The sequence below is a fragment of the Olea europaea genome, chromosome 9, assembly GCF_002742605.1.
Source record: "Olea europaea var. sylvestris chromosome 9, O_europaea_v1, whole genome shotgun sequence".
Lineage (NCBI taxonomy): Eukaryota > Viridiplantae > Streptophyta > Magnoliopsida > Lamiales > Oleaceae > Olea > Olea europaea.
Genome location: NC_036245.1, coordinates 5,890,565 through 5,906,003, shown reverse-complemented (window position 1 = coordinate 5,906,003; position 15,439 = coordinate 5,890,565). Strand labels below are relative to the sequence as shown.

Here is a 15,439-nt window from a genome sequence, read left to right as displayed (position 1 = left end):
CATGCAAAACATTTACTTAGAGAGTTAACAACTTTAGAAAGAAAAATGGTAAGAAATGAGCATATTTTGGGCCTTTTACGATATCATCACTAACTAAATAATGTGTTGACACAGCTACAGGAAATGTAGTTTAACTAGCTCTATCAATCATTAAAGAATTTATCAGAATCATGGATACTTTTCCTTTATCATAAAAGATTTCACAAAATGGACTGTGAATCCATAACAAGTACTTTTATGGTATTAAAAAAAGTGAAATTTTAAAGGTTTCTTGCGTTGTTGGTAGCGAAAAATAGCTTAACTTCTCCTTGTTAGTTTAAAAGACCTTAGTAATGTATGATGTCTTCAATAACCTTGTAAACAGTCTTCCTCTTTTTTGTCTCCAGTTGATCAAGCTGATCGAATTAAAATCAATCCCTTTCTGGGTCAAACGGACCCAAATTTGGGTAGAATTGACACTATCCTTAACAAGTCGATTCAAGCCCCAAATTGAAGAAGATGAACAGTTTATGAATACATATAAGGCTTTAACGAGAAGTGAGAATAACCCGATTCTGTAGACCACTTAACATAATGTTACATAAGACCATTTTTTCATTCTCTTTATTCTAACATGGTTACCCTAGGAAATTTCCTCATAAACAAAAGACAGTTGATCCCATTAGAAACTGCAGCTCGGACAACCACTTACAGTTAAATATCACATGTTATTATAAAGCTAAATGAATTTCTATTCACCAGATTCAGGTAGAAAACACCAAGACATACAAGTGAATGTACCTAGCATCATCGTGAAAGTGTGTAGTACACTCTGATATAAGAAAAAAAGCCCGTAAAAGTTTGGTTCATATACTTGAATAATATTACATTTAAGGAATTCATGGTTTTGCTAGAGACCATTGTGCAGAAAGCTGTTCAATCTGACAAATGAAGCAAGGTTATCAAGTTCACAACATATGTAATTATCATTCTTACACATGAAGAACGTTGAACTCAAGAAACTATAGAGTAATAACACAATCCAGCCAATATCGTCTGGATGCATAAGCAGTTACCTCATCAAGAAAATGCACCGACTGCAGTTTCGCAAGATATCCAATTCAGTCCGGTATCTTTTTGTAGTATCACTGCATTTGACTAGCTAAACGAGATTAATGACTAGGCAAAAGAATACTCTGAGGAAATGATGCCGTCCCATTATTAGCAGCTCCTTGAATGTTCAGTATTGTTGTAACCAGGTTGTATATCTGAACATTTTCGAATGACGGGACTTTCCTTCCCCGAGCAAACTGAGGTCCATGAGCAATAAATATGGTCCTCATTGAGAAAAACGCATTGTCATATCCATGTGCTCCTCCACATTCTTGTCTTGTTGATCTCTTCTGTTCCACTTTATATCCTTCCTGGACTAAACCTATAATTGGTGGGATTCTATCACTGGCTGCATAATGCAGCCTACTAGGCAGCTCCTCCTTGAGATAAACACTCAAATATTGACCATTGTCTACTTTACCTGACTTTAAACCTTGATTCATCTTAGCCACAACATCCTTCGGCGAATAACCAGATGGTGGACGAATTGCAAGCAATGGAGTGTAATATTGTACCCATTCTGTTGGAATTTCAATCCATGAGGTCAAATCATCCAGAAAAATCAACTTCTTATCGCATGTACCAACCATCCCATGATCACCCACCATAATGACAGTCACATCCTCAAATACCCCTCTTTCTTCCAAACCCCGAATCAACTTCCCAATCATTTCATCTATATTAGCAACCGCTTCAGTAATTAATGGATCATCAGGCCCAACCTGGTGACCCTGATGGTCAGGGTCCTCAAAGTACAGAGTCATAAACGAAGGAATATCACTACTAGACAAATCAAAGTACTTCAAAACAGTATCAACTCTCTCCTCAAATGGCACAGAACTGTTATAAAACATACAATAATCCTTTGGACAATTCCAAGAACCTTTATGTACCTCAGAACCAGGCCAGAAGTAAGTAGACGCCTTCAAGCCATGATTCACCACAGTCTCCCACAATGGCTCCCCCAGCCACCATTTGGGCTCGTGACTGGCCATAGTGAAGACCTCGTTGGTTTCGGGATCAGTAAAATAATTATTAATTATTCCATGATAAGCAGGATACAATCCAGTGACAATTGAGTAATGATTTGGGAAAGTAAGCGTTGGAAACACAGGAATCAAACCTGACTCTGCTTCAGTTCCATTCTTAATCAGTCTATTGATGTTAGGAGTGTAGGTCTTGAATTGGTATCCAAATCGAAAACCATCTGAGGAAATCAGTAAAACAACTGGGTGTTTGAGCTTTGTGAGTGGCCTTGCGACTTCATTAATGGATTCGGAATTGCTAGATGATGAAGAGGAGAAGAATAAAAAGGCAAAGGCAATGGCAGCAGACAGAGCAACGCACGTGGATAGAACAAGAGAAATGAATAAAACGGATTTGGTGGAAGATTTCTGTGGTGCATCTGAGGAAGATAGAAGGGCATCGGTTGAATCAGGTAATTCTTCTTCCCTTTCTGTTGGAGCCTTTGAGGTTAAAATAGATATTGAATCTGAATCCATAACAGGGTTTGAGATTCTTGATCCGAGTTGTCTTCTTAAACAGTACACACAAGAAAAGAAAAACCTTTACTTAAGATTCTTATATCGATTTCCAAAATGGGTTCGGCACTACGAAGAATACGAAATTCTTGATTATTTAGATTAGAATTGTTCGAGGATTTCAAGAATTTGCCGTCTGAATTGACTGCGTTCGCGCTTTTAACTGGAATGGGAGACGAATGAAAGAGGGGTCGCCCATACCTGTCGTGAAAATTTTTGGTGAGCAATTACGTTTGGGTTCCATTCAAATAAAAATGTATTTTTCTATTTCTTCTTCTTAGTCAAGCATTATTCGGTAAAATGATATTACACATAAATTCTAAATTTTTTATTCTTTTTAATCACATACAAACACTACTTCAAAACATATTTTTTTCCCAAAATTTAATTTTAATGGAGCTCAAACAAGGGTGAATGTGGAAGCAAATCACACGACTGGATTTTATATTTTTAACTACGATTAAAATTAAATTACCTTTAGCCATTTTTAAAGAACGAGTTTGCCATTCTATCTTATTTATTTCTGGACCTTAGATCTCTTGTGCCCTAGAGCATTAAAAAATTGGGAGCTTAAACAATTACCCTTATTTTTAGAGTCATTTTGAAAAATCATGATAAACATGTATTAAAAACCAAATACTGTAAATTTCCACCAATAAACTGTAAAGATTAAGGCAATTTCAAAACGAAGAAAATACAATCCAGTAGCTCCAAAATTCCAACTCCATGCTCCAAATCAAGCAAAATCTAAGACCATACAAGATTAAGAGTTGTTTCAACTATATCTTTAAAATTTTATTCATCAATTTTATAAATAATCAATCCAGATCTCCACGGTTATATTATTTCTAATTTTTTATTCAATATGTTCATATTTTAGTTGATTTTGACGTATTTTATTTAGATTTTTATGTTCAATATGTCGAGGTTTACAGTTTGTTTGATTTTTGATTCAATATGTTCAATCCTTAGGTACACTATTTGTCAAAAATCAATCTCCCTTCTCAAAAAATCAAAGGCATTTGAAAATAACAATTATTTCAGTGTGATGGAAAGAATGTTTGAAAATAAAATTGTTGAACTTGAGATGAATTGGATTGTGTTAATACATATGAAAAGTATCTTTTGAATCAATTAAAATGATGCATGCAAAGTGTTTAACAAAATGAGAATGTGAAAATGTGACATTCTGTCTAGATATATACGCTCGTGTTTTTGAAAGTTTGAACATTCGAATTCAAACCTTGTTTTGTGTTAATACGTATAAAAATTTAGCTTTGCATAAATTAAATTGATGTATACAAGGTGTTTACTTAAAAGTGGAATGTGCAAGGCTTTTAAGAAAGTGATAATGTGAAAAAGTGACATTCTATTGCTTAAAAAAAAAAAAAATCTCACACAATTTCTTTATAATCTTTTTGTATATAAGTATAAAATTAATGTTTTCATTTGTTATAGAGGTAAAAGGATATAAGATGATGAATATATAAGTGAGAAAATGACCATAATTGTTGTCCTCGATAGTTTTACATATAATAACCTTGAATGCATGATATTTTCTATAATGAAATTAAGTGTATCAACACAAGGAATAAAAATACAATATAGAGTGAAGAACAACATATCTTTGATGGAGATTTTACATAATATTTCTCTATCATTTTATTTGGAGCCCAAAAGAGAGGATAAATATTTTGTAAACTTTTCATTGTGCATGGATATAACAACAGTATCAAAAAGTCACAAAATCGAATATGTTGATAACGTACAATGTTTGGAAGCTACCAATTTCGAAGAAAACGATATGACACAACTATAGTTTGTGAAGAGGTAACTGATAATTCTATGACATCAATTTAGAAATTATCTAATATCAAAGAAATTGTTGTTGATGTATACAATTGAATATCAGAAGTTGAAGAAACGACAAATGAAAGAGGAAGTAATATCATTTCAATAGTCATTGTGGATGGAACTGCAAACAACAAAATGTTTAGGAACAAAACATTGAATAAGAGACGTATTTCGGTATATGTGATACACGATAACTTTCAATTTAAGGAAAGTAAGTTGTACAAGAAAAAATATGTGTAAAAGTGTATAAATGATAAGTGCAAAATGGACTCTTAGGGCTTCAAAACTTGGAGGTACAAATATGTTCAACGTAAGGTATATTGAAAATGATCATACATGCTCAAATAACATCATTTTTAGAGATCATGGTCAAGCAACAAACTTAATAGTAGGAGAATTTATCATGTATAAGTATATGTCAACAAAAGCAACATACACTCCTACAGAAATTATAAATGACATGATAAATACATATGAAGTGTTGATGAGCTATGAGAGCTTAGAAATCAAGGGAGAAAAAACATTAGAATTGGGGAGATGAGATCCCAAAGAGTCATTTAAAAGACTTCCAGAATTCTTGAATATGATAAAAAAAAAAAATCCCGAATTAATTACAAAAATTGAAACATATCAGGGCAACAAATTCAAGTATATCTTCATCGCATTAAGAGCATCTATTCAAGGGTGGAAGTATTGCAGACCGGTCATAGTAATAGATGCTATATTCTTAAAAGGCAACTATGGGGGAACACTTTTCACTGCATATAATTAAGATGCAAACAACAATACCTTCATATTAACATTTGGAGTAGGTGATTTAGAAAATAATGATTTGTGTGAATGGTTATTAATTATGTTAAAAGAAGTTTATGGAGAGAGAGAATGATCATGTACAATCTCAAATGGACATTTAGGCATAAAAATTGCAATTCACAAAGTATATGAGAATGCGATGCATGAACTATATTCCTATCACTTTTTAAAGAACATAAAATCAGATTTTGGTGGGAAGAAAAAGGAAAAGAATATTGCAAAACATTTCAACAGGTCTGTAAGGGCATATTCTAAGAATGATTTTGAGATTCATATGAAATAACTTGATAATGTCAATAAATGGATTCGATCACATGTGGTATGTTGTCATTGTTAACTTCTATAATAATCGACATCACTTTGTCCTTTTTTAACAAAAAAAGTGACATTCATTTTTTAACAAAAAGAAACAGAATGTCACTTTTTGTTTGATAAGTTATGTAAGTGTTTAAAATGATAAAGTTTCTGTTTTTGGTTAAATAAATATTAATAGTTTGAATCTTCTTTGTACAAAAAGGTATTGTTATGAAAATGGTCAAGGACTTACATGAAAAACAATAGATTTTCTAAAAATAATGACTTCAAATATAGTTGGATCAGTAAATTTGGTAACAAAAACAACTTTGTTGTCCAATAGAGCCTTTATTGGAATTGTTAAGATACTTATCACAAGAATAGTTTGTGAAGCATATAAATGATACACGGGTAACCTTTACAACACTTGCCACCAAACAAGAGAAAAAATTTAGAGAAAATTCCTTGGAATTAAAGAAAATGAAGATAAAAAATCTATAAATTAGTTGTTAATTTGTTGTCAATGTATGTCAGGATTTTTGTTATAACATGATTTGCAGCCTATATTCATATTGAATTTTCACTTTAAATCTTCTTTTAATATAAAATAGGTATTGATAGAGTATTTTGTTGTATTACACACACAAGTATCAATTTCAAGTTCGATATTGTACCAAGTTAATAATGGTTGTCCTTCATATTTGTTGAATATGGAAGAAAAGACATGTACATGCAACCAATTCTTAAGTAGATGAGATTCTATGAGCAATGCACTTGCCGTTATTTCAAAGATAAAGTGAGATTCATATTCATATTGCTCAGTATATTATACAACAGATGTGTACTTTCAAACATATAGTGGAACAATTTTCCCACTTGGAGATTACAATTACTGAAATGTACCGAATAAACTAAAAGCAAGAAAGTCTTAGCTTCCAATTCTAAAAGAAAATCTGAACGACCTAAAGAAAAAGGAATACCATCAGAATGAGAGAAAATTCAAAGTACAAAATGTAAAAGATATGAGAATAATGGTCACAATCATAGATTATGTCAAATTCAACAAATGTGAAATAAAAATTATAAAAGAAAAGGAAGTTGGAAGACATATGAAACTAGATTTTTTGATATTTTTTGTTTTAGAATGTTTTTCAATTCAATATCCTAAGAACTTCTAAATTACTTTAGGTTGCATGTCAATTCTAAAGTTTATTGTGAATGTGACTTTGTTAAAAGTAGTGATGATGAAATTTGATGGATATGACTTTGTTTAAAAATACTTTGTTATGTGTATGTGTACGGACATTGGATATCATGCTCCATTGATATTAGATCCACAATTAGAAGCATTGTTACTTAATAAATTGACCAAGTTCTAGCATCATCTGCTTAGCCTTTCAGCATGAATACAGAATATCGAACTACTAAAATCAGTGACATAATGTCACATAGTGTCACTCTGCTAGTATGTTAGAAGCTACAAATATGTTATAGTTAGGAAACATATTTCAATTCTTGAACACTAGTACTAATATTGATTAGCTACATTAAAAAGTTCGCTGATCTATTAACATTGTGAATAAAACATGTTCAAAACTTCACAAAAACACATGTTTGGAAAAAATACTTAATGTCACTTTTTGTTAATTGGTTATGCCGTGCCTTGTGAAACCGGATGGTTAGTAGATACTTCTTCCTTCTAAACCTTGCTAGAACAATATATGCATTGCAATATCGAACAGATTAATGAGAAACCTAGATATGATATAGTGTACTTTGACCTTGGAGTAGTAGGATATGTTTGACCTTGATTACTATATGTCACTTGACATACAAACTACTAGCATGTTAAAAAAAGTGACATACAAGTTGCTAGCATGTTAAAAGAAAGTGATATTAATGTCACTTTTTTTGTTTAAAATGTGACATTATATTACTTTTTTGACACGAAGCTGCTAGTAATGTTAAAAGCTACAAATATGTTATAGTTAGGTAACATGTAATTCTTGAACACTAGCACTAATATTGATCAGGTACATCATCAATATCCCTACTTCATTTATATTGTAAAGAAAACATGTCCGAAGCTTCAAAAATTTAAAATTGAAACTGTGCTGCCACTATTAACATTGTCACTTTTTGTTAAATCGGTCATAACATACATAACATATCAATTATCAACCAACTTATGCACATCCACAAAGTATTCTATCAACTAAATCAATCATTACATAGCAAGACATATTTGCGCTTCTTCAAATTCATCTTCTTCTCTATCATTGTCATATCACTAATTCGTCTGAAGTTCTTCTTTTCTTCTTTTTCCAAGACTTCTTTTGTTCTTTTGCTATCTATATTAAGGCTTGAAGAATCAACTAAAGCTATTTGTTTAGAGTCCCTATAGCATTTCAAATTTAGCGAGAGGTAGAAAATAGCGCTTTTAAGACAATGTTAATTCACAATTCAAGCCGGTAAATATTGTCTATCTCTTCTTCATTTTCATTGTTGCTGAGGAGTTCTAACGATTTGAGGTTTTATTCTTCCTTTTCCAAACATAAAATGTGAAGATTTCCATCACTTTGTTTAACAAAACAATTTTCTAATCTCATTATACATTATTGACAACAACAAAAAAAGGAGCTATTGATAACTTGTAGAATAATGCTATTTATAGTTGCCTATCGCGATAGTCGTCCTATGTGGCATCCTACTGGCATACTATGTGGTATTACTCTTTAATTACATGAATTAAAAAGGAAATGTGTAGGCTCACTTTTCATCCTCCTTTCACACATTTCTTTCTTTCCAAAAACCTCTCAACACAAGTCTTTCCAAATCCCCTCTCCCAAATCGGTGGATTCTCCCCAATCGGCCAAAGATCAACCACTGCATTTGCTATCCACAGAATATTGGTCACCGGTGTGTCTCGATAGTTAGCCGTTGATGTTCTAATCAACAAATATTTGGTGCTAGATCTGCAAACTAGTCACTTTTTTATTTATAATAGTTGACTACTGATGTGGAAATGTTTTTCAGATCTATAATCCTGGAATGGCATATGACAGAAAAAAGTGATATGGTTTGTCAGTTCATTTGATTTCAACGGTTGGGAGTTCTCTTCCATCTGTTTACCCTCCAACACAGTGGAAGATATTTCAACTTCAAAATGTTCCAGGATAGCACAATCTTTAAATTTAATTTCATCTAGGAATTTATTGTTTTTAATTGATATTGAGATTGTAAAACATATTGAAATCCATGTACTACAATTGTTTTAGCAAAATAAAAATTGGTTTGTTTAATTAGGTTTTCATTTGATTTCAACGGTTGGGAGTTCTCTTCCATCTGTTTACCCTCCAACACAGTGGAAGATATTTCAACTTCAAAATGTTCCAGGATAGCACAATCTTTAAATTTAATTTCATCTAGGAATTTATTGTTTTTAATTGATATTGAGATTGTAAAACATATTGAAATCCATGTACTACAATTGTTTTAGCAAAATAAAAATTGGTTTGTTTAATCAGGTTTTCAGCTTTTGAACAAATGGCATAGATATAAAATTTCTTTCATGACATTTGGTATCTTTTGAATTTCATATGAAGCCTATCTTGAAATTGAAGATGAGATAGTAGCAATAGTAAATGAACTGTAGTGAAGTTGAGTCTCTCTCTTTAAAAATATAACTGGCAAACTATATCAATACAATGGTTAGTTAATGTTTTTGCTGATTCATTCTGCTATATTTTATAATGAAAGTTAGCCTCTTCTGGAGCATTTATTGGGAGATCCCTGGTAAAGGATATAGGTCCAATAGAACTGTACCATTGAATCCTCAAGTCATTCACTCCTCTCTCCTTTGATAGAAGATATTGTACCTTCTCTTTAATTAGACTAGCTTAGTAGATTTGTAATATGTGTGAGCAGTTTTTTGATGGAGTTCATTAGTGATAAGTGATAACCTGAATGAAAACACAACTTGAAAAGAGACGCGTCTACATTTGACTTCTGCTCATATTGGAATTGTGTTTGAAAATCTGTAATGAATTAAGATGTTTCGATAATAATTTTCAGTACATTTGATGTGTGTACACTGTGATAAACTGAATGATTATTCTATATGTACACAATGGTGAACAAAATCATTGACAAAAAAGCCAAGTAGCGACCCCTATTGCAGAGACGCTCAGGCCCAAGACGCCTCCTCCAATAAGGGGTCGCGACTTGGCCTTTTTGTACACCATTGTGTACTTCTAGCATGATCCTAAAATGAAAATGCTTGATTGTTTGTCCAACCTAGTTGAGTGTTTATGACAAATGAAATAAACAAAAGCACAAAAGGATAACTGCCATTAGAAATCAATATTAGAACATTGTAACCAAATGAAAAATCGAATGAATCCACTAGACGTATAAAATTACTCAAATTAGTAATCATAGAAAAGACCATCAAGAATAAGACTATTTGCAATCCTTCACTACTGTAGTAGTCCTATGTGATCACTAACCACCACATGTATGTCGCGTAGTGTGACTACAATAGTGAGTGACTGCAAATGGCAATACTAATCCATCAATTGGAACTTTAAACCGAAGAAGTGAAATCTACATAATTTTTGCTCCAATTCTAAGGAAATTCTTAGAAGATTATACAATTCAATGAGGAAAACCAAACCGAAGAAGTGAAATCTACATAATTTTTGCTCCACTATGAACATCTATCTTAGTTTTCGATGTATTTAAGAATGATCTTCCTAACAAGATAGGGGTAGTTTGATAACCATTTTCCATATTAAACACATAGAAATCAACGGGGAAAACCAAATCTTTAAATTGTACAAGAACATCCTCAATTACATCCTTTGGATAGGTGTTAGATCTATCAGTCAATTGAATCAAAACACCAGATTTATTCAAATGTCCAAGTTTCAAAGAAGCATATATATAATATGGCATGACATTAATAGAAGCTCTTAAATCTAGCATGGCCTTCTCAAATCTAGCGTCACTTATCGTACAAGGGATAGTAAACATACCTGGATCGCACATCGTAGGGAGTTTTCTTTGAATAACTACTGAGACATCTCCCCAACTCTTATCTTCTCACATCCTTTAAGTTTCTATTTCCACTTAATTGTATACAATTCTTTCAAAAATTTAGCATAACGAGGTACTTGTTTAATAGAATATAAGAGTGAGATATTTACCTCGCATCTATGAAAAGTCTCATATAAATTTTTGTTTTGCTCATCTTTTCTAGATTTGGTTAAAGTTTGAGGAAAAGGAGGTACTAGTTTATATTCAGAAGGAGGCGAACACTTATGCTTATGTACATCATCATCATCATTGGGAACATTCTTGTCTACAACGTCATTTTTCTCATTTTCTTGCTCGGACGATGTAGGGGCTGCCTTTGTTGGACTTTCAACCTCTTTACCACTTTTCAAGGTGATTACACTTACATTTTCCCTTGGATTTACTACCGTTTGTGAGGGTAGTTCTCCCAAAATTTGTGACTCTAGCCAACTAATTACGGTTGCCATCTGACTTATCAGATGGTACAAACTTTGAATACTGGCCCTTACCTCTTGTTGGAATTGCTTTGTCTCCTGTTGGAATTGCAAAGTATTAGTGGAAAGGGACTTGAAAATATCTTCTAATGGCATACCAGAATTGGAAGTTTGGGGTTGTCTAGGAAGGTATGGTTGCTTATATTGTTGGAAACTTGGGCGATTTTGAGTCACATGCTGATTTACTTGTGGACTCTCATAGCTAAGATTGGGATGATCCCTCCATCCCTACTTATATGTATTCAAATATACATCATAAATCCTTTGCGATTGTCCAGGAAAACCACCTCCTGCATTTACTTAGTCAATGGGTTCCTTTTAAAGAGTTGGGCACATATCAGTTGGATGTCCTACTACTAAACAAATCCCATAAGCCTTTGCTGTTTAATAACCTACAAACATTTGACAAACAAAAGAAGTCTGACGTGCAATTTGTTGTTCAATGGATGAAATATTTACCTCATTACCATGCTTACATTGGAGGTCAAGCCTAGTGCCAAATTGTGGAGAATTAGCTGCCATATTTTGTAATCAAGTTCCTCACTGCCTTGGGAGTTTTATCCACCAAAGCTATTTCCACTAGCAGCATCAATCATGCTCTATTAGTAGGTAGAAGGCCCTCATATAAATATTGGATAAGTTTCTTACTAATCTGATGATGGGGACAAGTTGCTCATAATATCTTGAAATGTTCCCAGTATTCATGTAGGGATTCTAAGTTGTCCTGTCGTACACCACAAATTTCTTTCTAAATGTTGGTTGTCCCTGATGCTTGAAAATATTTTTCCAAAAACAACCTCTTCATCTCGTCCCATGTGGTGATACTCCCTCAAGGGTAGATAATAGAGACAATCTTTAGCCAAATCCTTCAAAGAAAATGGAAAGGCTCTCAATTTAATCTACTCTTCAAATTCCTTTAGATGCTTATGAGGTTCTTCACTTGCAAGACCTTGAAAAGTGGGCAAGAGATGTCCATGTAGTAGTATCATCTAAAGTAGGACATATTATGCATAATGGTTGTTGATTCAAATCCATGGAGAGTATCTAGCATAGTTTTATGCTACGTAAACAAGGTCTGGGGTGGTCTGAGTATAATGAAAACAGTTTTTAAAGAAAACAACTAACGAACAATTCAAATTAATATACCGAAATTAAACAAAAGAGCAAACCTTGGTCTAAGTTAACATCCATCATCGAAATTTTACACTGATCATCGACGCAAGTATATATCAATTCATACTTTGAGTATTCACCATTGGATCTATCTTCCTATCTCTCCTTAATCGTAGTTAATTAGAAAACAAGCGATCTAATTAACCCTAACCACCAAACAACCCAAAACAAGAGCAAAAGATTTAATCTAGTAGCAAACTTAAAAATTAGAGAGATCGATGAAACTAAACAACACAAACACAAGCGGTTTTATTTAATTTATTCAAATGTTCTTCCCAAGATTCAATAATTTCCAATGCAACAAACAATCAAATCTTAGTTGCTTCCAAGTTAGAGGGATCAAATAATTACGGATTTGATATCTAATCAAGCAATAGATTGCAACAAATAATAAACTAGTAAGCCTCCTAGTAATTAAATGAAAAAATCATGAAAATAAGCACAAAATAACATCCAATACTCTAAATATAAATTGAAAGATGAAGACAATTTAGATCTCACAGTTTTATTGATTTCGATGCTTCAATTTCCTTTGACGAAGTACAAAAGTTTAGTCACATATTAAAGTTGAAGGAATAATAGAGAGAGGAAGAGAGGGATGCGTGTCTGCTCTTTTAGGACAGACCGAGGGTTTAAAGGATGTTTACCGATTAGATTCTATAAGAATTTGAATCAATTTCGGAAATCACAATTTTCACTCCGGAAAAGTTCTATGCGACCGCGTAGTTCACTAAAAATGAGACCCTGAAATCTTTGAAAATAGGCATGCTACAACATGGAATTTTCTACTATGCGACCACATAGTAGTAACAAACTTCCAAATGTGTAACAAACTTCCAAATGTTGCATTTTAGTCCTTGAACTTTGTTTTCACGTTTCTTAACTTCTTTTCTTGTTTCTTCTTCTTCCAATGCTTCATGTCTTTTATAAATTAGCTTTCAAATCTTTCATATCTTCATTTTGTCTTCCGGGGTCATCTTTTAACTATTTGCCTTTGGTCCCTAAACTTTTATTTTCTTCCATTTGGGCCCTTTTTCGCTTGCTTCTTCTAAATTCTACCAATTCATCCATTTCCATCTTAAATCAAAATATAAGAATAATGAGTACATTTAGGCACCAAATAATTATAAAAGCATAAGCATTAAAGGATGAAAAATATGACATTTTACATTCTCATCAGTCACATATAGTCGCAATTAAAACAGTTCTGTCACAATAAAGATAGACTTGGTCACAATCGATCATAATTAATACAGATTTAGTCATAAAGAGTTGCAATTAACCTATAATATACACTTCTAACATATCACACCACCATTTGCACCTATACCCAACACCTGCAATCAACAAACACCAAGGCCATTGTTGTCAACTCCGCCACCATTCCTATTTCCATTCTTTTTCCCCAAAATCTCCATTGTTTCTCCTATCCATTTCACATCCATCATCATCACCACAATCAGATGTAAGAAGGACAACAATGAGAGGGATTTACAAAAACGTTTGCAAGTGACTATATGGCTTAATGGTGGTACATGATGTATGTACAGATTCATCACAAAGAAAAAAAGAAATATGGTGAAGCATAAGCAAAAAGATTGACCCAGATCATCTAACAGATCAAATATCATCATTGCCATGTCCTTCATCTACCAAGCTTCATCGGTATAATGCCCCGAAAATTTTAAAATAAAAATTTATATGTTTTATATGCTATATTTTTATATTTTGAAAAGTTAAGGACAAAAATGAAATATGTTTTAAACGTCTATTTTATTTGGCTTGTTGGATAGATCATATTAAATCATGTATTTTAGACTAGAGAAAAAGTTATTTTAGATAAGTTCGAGATATGTTAAGAGTCGATTAAAGAAAATCATTATTAGATAGATTTTTTTAAGGGATGTCTTCCCTTTGACTAGTTTGATGGCAATTTTTCAAATTTTTGGGAATTAGGAATTTGATACAATTTCAATAGTGCCATGCAATTGATAAGTTATAATCACATTTTGATAAATGTTAATTGGTAATTCTAATCCTATTTTTGATTGTTAAATGTTAACTTAATTCTTTTGTAAGCCATTTACACGTAATTGCTAGGAAATCATTAATTGAACACAATTCTTATTCTATAAAGTAAAACATATTCATACCTAAAGTCTACTTTTTGAAACCAATTTTAATCTAATTTCTAGCAATACATGGTTCCCCACTTTACACACAACTCTATATAGGTTAAGTCATAATTACCGATATATATAGGACATGATAGTAGAGCTTTTGCACACAAATTCATATACCTGGCAATAGAGCGAGAGATTAGTGTTGGAAATCAAAAAGTTTGCATGCTTATGTACATGTAGCACTACTCATTCAATTAAATATGCATGTATTGTTAGTTAACTTTCGAGGTTATTTAGAAAGAGATATGAAATCCTATGAAAATTTAAGATAATCTAAGATGGGTGTGTCATTTGGTCACCGATATACTCCATAAGAGAAGAGTGGTATTAAGTGTAGATTTTATTGTTATGTAATCGTGTATGAAAATTGCATGTATTTTACTGTGTATTTTTAAATACTCACTCTTACAATAATTTTATAGATTAATGTTGGTCGGTTAGATTTGTGGTGGGATAGTGATGCGGGCTGCCAAGTAGATCGAAGAAAAAGGAAAAATAAACATTAATTTTTCCCGTCATTAAATTTATTAGTTAGTTTAATTCGTTCAAAAACAAGTTATTTAATTAGTTACTTGATTGTCTTTATTTTTAAGGATACACTTTTCATGATTTAATTTAAATTTATGAATGTTCAAGTTAATATTTTTCAAAAGAATTTTATTTTATCATTCCGCCTTTAATACAAAGAAAAGTAAATTTTTTATAACACTTCGAGATTTATGAAAATTTGGGTATAGCTTGGGTGATGCACAAGCTTAGCTTCCCTAATCCATTACCCATTAAATCAATCCCACAAAAATCTAAGATTCCACCGAGGAAAAGAACAACATAAAAAAAGAACTAAAATCAATATTCTCTCCTACATCTGATCTTGTAATAGAACTAGATAGTGTTGGGGTCGATAAGGAAATACCTATGA

The 15,439-nt window shown here is 32.3% G+C and overlaps 1 protein-coding gene across 1 annotated transcript; it reads right to left on the bottom strand.

The window, feature by feature from the left end:
* Positions 1 to 687: 687 nt before the first annotated feature.
* Positions 688 to 2,853, bottom strand: LOC111399502 (ectonucleotide pyrophosphatase/phosphodiesterase family member 3-like). Its single transcript, XM_023026856.1, has one exon. It carries the CDS (start codon positions 2,592 to 2,594, stop codon positions 1,152 to 1,154), a length of 1,443 nt encoding a protein of 480 aa, XP_022882624.1. The 5' UTR covers positions 2,595 to 2,853; the 3' UTR covers positions 688 to 1,151.
* Between the last annotated feature and the right edge of the window lie 12,586 nt (positions 2,854 to 15,439).